The sequence below is a fragment of the Xiphophorus maculatus genome, chromosome 3 (assembly GCF_002775205.1).
Source record: "Xiphophorus maculatus strain JP 163 A chromosome 3, X_maculatus-5.0-male, whole genome shotgun sequence".
NCBI classification, from domain to species: Eukaryota; Metazoa; Chordata; class Actinopteri; order Cyprinodontiformes; family Poeciliidae; genus Xiphophorus; species Xiphophorus maculatus.
In genome coordinates, this window is record NC_036445.1 from 2,149,119 (window position 1) to 2,156,057 (window position 6,939).

At 42.3% G+C, this 6,939-nt stretch overlaps 1 protein-coding gene across 1 annotated transcript; it reads left to right on the forward strand.

Annotated features, from left to right (window-relative positions):
• Positions 1–537: 537 nt before the first annotated feature.
• LOC102232796 (tubulin beta chain) lies at positions 538–4,801 on the forward strand. The gene is made up of 5 exons (XM_005798742.2): positions 538–697; positions 2,977–3,085; positions 3,259–3,369; positions 3,458–3,702; positions 3,816–4,801. Exons 1-5 carry the CDS (start codon positions 641–643, stop codon positions 4,626–4,628), a joined length of 1,335 nt encoding a protein of 444 aa, XP_005798799.1. The 5' UTR covers positions 538–640; the 3' UTR covers positions 4,629–4,801.
• Positions 4,802–6,939: the final 2,138 nt, after the last annotated feature.

The following is a 6,939-nucleotide window of genomic DNA, read 5'->3' on the forward strand; positions in this document are numbered from 1 at the left end:
AAATGATCTCATCCATTTACATCCAGGCTTTTTAATAGAGGGTTGACTATTTTTCTGGCATTCTCCCTGCATTCAGAAGCAAATAGGCAACTGGATGAGGCAAGGGAAGAAAATGCACATAATGTATGCTCCATCTGGAGACACTGACGGCATTAAATCCGACTTCCAAAATCAGTCAAATTGATCTGGTAGTGAGATTCTTTCCCTCAACACATACTGAAGAGGGCTTGAGTGAAATTGTCCCCATTTCCCCCCAGTTGGACACGGAAATGTCCACCATCTGTTTCCTATAAAGTAGGCGATACGAGATGATTTGTTATGGCTGACCCAGAAAACAGCTGTAATAAATATTTCTGGACACCAGCTGGCAAAATTTTAGTCAGTCTCCTGTTCTCATTTCCACTCCCTGGTCTGCAACATCGTCGCTCCTCCCTACCCAGATCCCCGTCTCCTCCCCCAGTCTGTCCTTTGCAGCCAATCGGCGCTGTGGAGCCGCTGCATGTGGCCCCCACCTCCCCTGGAAACGCTCCAGCCTTATAAATCCATTGTCCAGCGCGAGCACTTAAGGCACCAGTCGGCTCCTCGTGCTGAAATCGCAACCTCTCCTCGCTCTTTATCTTAGAAAACTTTCACTTCCACAATGAGGGAAATTGTGCACATCCAGGCCGGCCAGTGCGGTAACCAGATCGGTGCCAAGGTAGGAGAACACAGTATTTCCTCTAAAACCAACTCTCCTCTTATTTAATGTATTCAGTTTTAGCTCATACAAAGACCTTTTTATGTCAATTGGGAATACAACCATTTATTTTCAGTGCATATATTATGAGTTTATTCTCTTTAAGCTACACCAGCAGATCTTTATTCGTGGTTTTCCAGTTGAATCTTGTGCACTGCGGTAACTGGTGGGAGGGTGTGTGCATTGATATAACGGTATACCGGGAGTCTTGATGTCTCGACGGGGGTTTTCCCCCCCACACAACACCGGGCGTGTCCGCCTTCCCCACACTTTAGATTCAGCTTATCCTCAGACATTGTTGAAGAAGGGAAGAAAGAGGGCAAAGTCTGTTCTCTAGTTGTCACAGCCCCCCTCAGTCAGACCAGTCTGCTTTCCTTTGTCTCCCACAGGCAGATATGACCGGTATTTCAGACAATGAGTGGGAGTCTGGAGGAGAGGCCTAGTACTTCTCCTCTTCCTCCCTATTTGGATCAATAGCTCTTATTGATTAGATTTTTTTTTAATTCCCCAGGCTGTGTAGAGGCAGACTGCAGTTCAAGTGATCTAAAAAGGGATCTGGTGGAAGGGTGTGGCATGAATAATTGTCTGAGGAATAAGGGAATTTCTCATTTTTACTGATATTGTCTAAAAGCCTCTATTGTAATGAACCTGCGCAGTAGTTGTTGATGATTTACACACATATTTTGATGCATTTGACCTAATTATCTATTCACAAGTGGTGGGATGTCAGCACAGTCTGAATGGGAACCAATAAATCAATTCATCATCTACCCAGTCTTTCACTAACAATTGTACTCTGCAACAAAAGAGCTTACTGGCCCGTTATTATGGCTGTCTTATTGTTTCTTTCTGTAACAGCTGATCATTTCATATGTTTACGTCTAATCTTCAAGATTGCACTACAGCAATAGGCTGGATTTTAAAGGATGCATCATTATAGTCATGATGCAGTACTGGCAGAGGTGCTTATGTCCTGGAGAGCCAGACCCTCCTTTGTAATCGATGTCTTTCCTTCTATAACCAAATTAAGAGAAGGGTGGGGGAAGACTGGAGGAAACAGCTGATGCACAGTGGATGCAGAGGCAATTGCTTTAATCTGCATCTGCTTGCATTGTCTCTGTAGAATGCTTATGACTAATGCACACAGCTTAAAATCAGTATTCATCTTTTTCTTATACTTGTTGCTGTAAATAAGGTTGGATAGATAAGCAAGTAGATGTTTATTCACCTGAATTCATTATTTTTGCTCCGTGTTTGACTAAGCTGATAAAACTACTACTGCTGCCCTTTCAGATAAGATCTCTATTTGTTTCCACTCCCTTGGGATCCATTGACTCAGAAGTCCAGCTTATGTGATTGACAGAAATGCTGAATGCATACATTGCAGGGATCTGGGTCAGGGTGTGGCATTTTTTTCTGCTTATTGTCCTCATTCTTTCACTGGGATTCTTCATCTTTGCTGATAGCCATCTATTGTGTCACCATCAGCGTTGCGTCAGTTCTCTCATCTCCGTTTCTGTTTTGTTTTGTGCAGATCTTTTGTTCTTCTCGATCTTATTGAGCCTCTTTTTGCTAGATGGCATTACTGATTGCAGTGCATTGATTTAAATGTCATGATTTGCATTCCACTGCTGACTCCCAAAGTGACTGCTTGCCCATAATACAGCTCATCCATATAAAGAAAATCATAATTTTGATGAATACATTTTAAAATAATAAAACATAAATAACTTAAAAGTGAAATAAATGTTTGAAAATTTGGTCAAAGCCAGTAATCGCCTGCATAATCACACTGGATTTTTGAATGGGTTTGTTTTTAAAGATCTTGAATGCGGTCTTTTTAAAAAGGGTGAACAAGACTTGAATACAGACGGTCACTGTCCTCCTGTGTTGAGCGACTGGGTGCAAATGAAGTTTATTCGCAGTACGGCGTGCAGAGTGCTCAGTGGCTCCTTTGTGCTGCTCCTCCATCATATTTTACATGTGTAAGAGCTGCGTTCTGCAGTGTCATCAGCTGGCGGCTGTGGAAATATTAGCAACTGCGTTGCAGGAAATGCTTTTGATATGACACGCTTAAAAGGGGGGGAAATTTTGGCCTAACCATCAGCCTGCAAAAAAATGCAATACCACTGCTGTTTTAGCCATTTAAATGCCCCAGTTTCATAAACCACATTGATATATTAAGTGTTTTTTTTATTGAAAGTAACAGTCATGTGATCACTTCCATTTTGTGTCTGCAGTTCTGGGAAGTGATCAGCGACGAGCACGGCATTGATCCCACAGGCACTTACCATGGAGACAGTGACCTGCAGCTGGACAGGATCAGCGTCTACTACAATGAAGCCACAGGTAAACTTCCCTCTTAAAAACCATTTAATTAAACATTTTATAGATCATTTTCTCTGGTAATGTCAGAAGTTTATAACAACGTTTATTCTTTTTTTTTCATTCAATATTGAGCTGGTCTGTTTATTTTGCCCTTCCTCTTTCTCTTCCATTGTCTTCTTCTCTTTCTTGTGAAGGAGGTAAATATGTGCCGAGAGCCATTCTCGTGGATCTGGAGCCTGGAACTATGGACTCTGTGAGGTCTGGGCCCTTTGGACAAATCTTCAGACCTGACAATTTTGTATTTGGTGAGTAGAAACTTAATAAATCTTTCTATTTTATGAATAAATACTAAAGCATTAAGAAAAAACACCTCAATTTCTATCTTCTCCACAGGCCAAAGCGGTGCTGGAAACAACTGGGCCAAAGGTCACTACACAGAAGGAGCCGAGTTGGTGGACTCTGTTCTGGATGTGGTCCGCAAGGAGTCAGAAAGCTGCGACTGCCTGCAGGGCTTCCAGCTTACCCACTCTCTTGGTGGGGGAACAGGATCTGGAATGGGAACCCTGTTGATCAGCAAGATTCGTGAGGAGTACCCCGATCGGATCATGAACACCTTCAGTGTAGTGCCTTCCCCCAAGGTAACTGATCCTTGTGATGGCACATGATTTGCTTGGGATTTAAATTTAGTTTGATTAGCCGTAGGTTCCCTATTCTGAGATCATAAGACTGAATAAAAGTTGTTTATCTGCAGGTTTCAGACACAGTGGTTGAGCCGTACAATGCTACCCTGTCAGTCCACCAGCTGGTAGAGAACACAGACGAAACTTACTGCATTGACAACGAGGCCCTGTATGACATCTGCTTCCGCACCCTGAAACTGACCACACCCACCTACGGTGACCTTAACCACCTGGTGTCCGCCACCATGAGCGGCGTCACCACCTGCCTGCGATTCCCCGGCCAGCTCAATGCTGATCTCCGCAAACTGGCCGTCAACATGGTGCCTTTCCCTCGTCTGCACTTCTTCATGCCTGGTTTTGCTCCCCTCACCAGCAGGGGCAGCCAGCAGTACCGTGCCCTGACGGTTCCAGAGCTCACCCAGCAGGTGTTCGACGCAAAGAACATGATGGCTGCTTGCGACCCACGCCACGGCCGCTACCTAACAGTGGCCGCCGTGTTCCGCGGTCGCATGTCCATGAAAGAAGTGGACGAACAGATGCTAAATGTGCAAAACAAGAACAGCAGCTACTTCGTCGAGTGGATCCCCAATAATGTGAAAACCGCCGTCTGTGATATCCCACCACGTGGTCTTAAGATGGCCGTGACCTTCATTGGCAACAGCACTGCCATCCAGGAGCTATTCAAGCGCATCTCTGAGCAGTTTACAGCCATGTTCCGGCGCAAGGCCTTCCTCCACTGGTACACAGGTGAAGGTATGGATGAGATGGAGTTCACCGAGGCAGAGAGCAACATGAACGACTTGGTGTCAGAGTACCAGCAGTACCAGGATGCCACTGCTGAGGAGGAGGGTGAGTTTGAGGAGGAGGCCGAAGAGGATGCCTGAAGATGTGAAGTCAAGAAGTCATTGCCAAAATTAAACTATGAAAGGAACAAACTACAAGTAACCAACACCCCAGATAGACTCAATAGCATTACTAGTAAAACTTAACTGTGTTCAAACTTTAGGTTGCAGTAGAAATCCCCTGTCATTCAGTACCAATAAAGTTGACAAACTAAGCTGCCTGGTTCTTGCCTGATTCTTGTGGTCTTTTTCCGCTTACAGGTATTAAATGACATGAAGATTGATAGAGACTAGAACATGTACTAGACAAAAATCAACATCACCTGATGGTTATACATGAATATAGCCAATATATGAGCAAGATTACTTTCAGACCCACAGGCTGATCCTCTTTATGCCACACCTCACCAATACAGTGCAAGACAGTGCATCCGAAGAATATTCACAGTTCTTCACTTTATCCCCAGTTTGTTACGGACATATTCCAAATTATATTAATCTCTTTCCTCAAAATTCTGCACACAACTACCCCATTACGAGAATGTGAAAAATTTATTAAAAATAGAAAACCAAGAAAACACATTTACATAACTATTCAGTCATACTCGTGACGCTCAAATTGAGCCGTATCCACTGATTGGTCATCTGAGATGTTTCTACATCTTAAATGGGATGAACTTTATTTAGAAAGACACGACTGTCTTTACAAGGGCCTATAGTTCATCGTGCAGGTCAGAGGTTGAAAAATTTATGCTGCTTTCAAGAATGAGACTATTGGCCTCCATAATTTGAATATAGAATAAGTTTGGCACCACAATGACTCTTCCCTAGAGCTTTCCGGCCATCTAATCTGAGCAGTCAGAGGATCTTAGTCGGCGAGGTGACCAAGAACCCAACAGTCACTCTGTCAGAGCTCCAGCTTTCCAGGGGGACAGGAAAACATTCCTGAAAGACAACCATCTCTGATGCAATCAATCAATCAATCAATCAATCAATCAATCAATCAATCAATCAATCAATCAATCAATCAATCAATCAGGCCTGTATGGTAGAGTGTCTGGACAAAAGCCACTCCTTAAGGCACATTGCAGCCCCTCTAGAGTTTACCAAAAGACACTTGGAGGACTCTGACCTTGAGATACAAAACTCTGGTTTGATGAGACAAAGATTGAACTCTGTGCTGTGAATGCCAGACGTCATGATTGGAGGAAACCATGCGTGGCTCATCACCAGGCCAATACCATCCCCAAAGTGAAACATGGTGGTGGCAGCATCAAGCTATGGAGATGTTTTGCAGCAGCAGGGACTTTTAGACTAGTCAGGATACTGGGAAAGATGTATGCAGTAATACAACCTGCTCCAGAGTACCATACCTTTATTTTCCAGCATGGCAATGACCCAAAGGACATGGTCAAGATCTCAAAGGCTTCAGAATCACTCTGTGAATGTCCTCGAGTGGCCAAGCCAGAGTCTAGACTTGAATCTGATTGAACATTTCTGGAAAGATCATAAAATGGCTGTGCACAAACATCTCAACAAAGTATTAGGTAAAAGCTATGAATACCCACCTTTCTATTTTTAATAAATTTGCAAAAATCTCAGAAACTTTTTTCCACATTGTCATAATAAAGTATTTGTGTTTAGAATTTTAAGGAAGGGGATTATTCAAACACAATTTGTAAGAAGGCTGCAACATATCAAAAGGTGAAAAAGGAGAAGTGCTGTGAATACTTTCGAGATTCCCTGAAATTCATAGGGGGCAGGGATGCACAATATTAGAAACATGTAATATGTGACACCATTGTTGACTGCCTTAGTAACATTACTTGTGATGAACAAAAATTTATTTGAGTATATGTTTCTGTTTGTGTCCATAACATAGACACCCAGGGAATCACCCAGACATATTTTTATCTCAGCAGTAAGGTGTTGCTGAAAAAAATTGCTTCTGGCCAATAGCTACTGTTTTAGCAATAGAACAGTAATTTCTTAATGGTTTGATCATAACCTTTTCAAAAATGGTTTATATAGCTTTAAACAGGAGATCCCACAAGGAGAATTGTACTGAATTATACAATTGACAACTGAATTGTACTTAAATAGCAACCTTCTTTTATTGCAATCCAAAGCACACTACATATACATACTTTTCAGCAAGATATTTCTGTCTGACAAATAATTGTTAAATTGGTCTTATTGTAACTTACCAAAATGCTGAATGGTGATTTTTTTAAAAAAAACAAAAAAAACTGTAAACCACAATCATTAAAAGTTCCAGTAGCAAACAATTGAAATTCATCATTCTGGGTGTAATCAATCATAACATATGAGCTTTACTTTCTCACGCGAATTA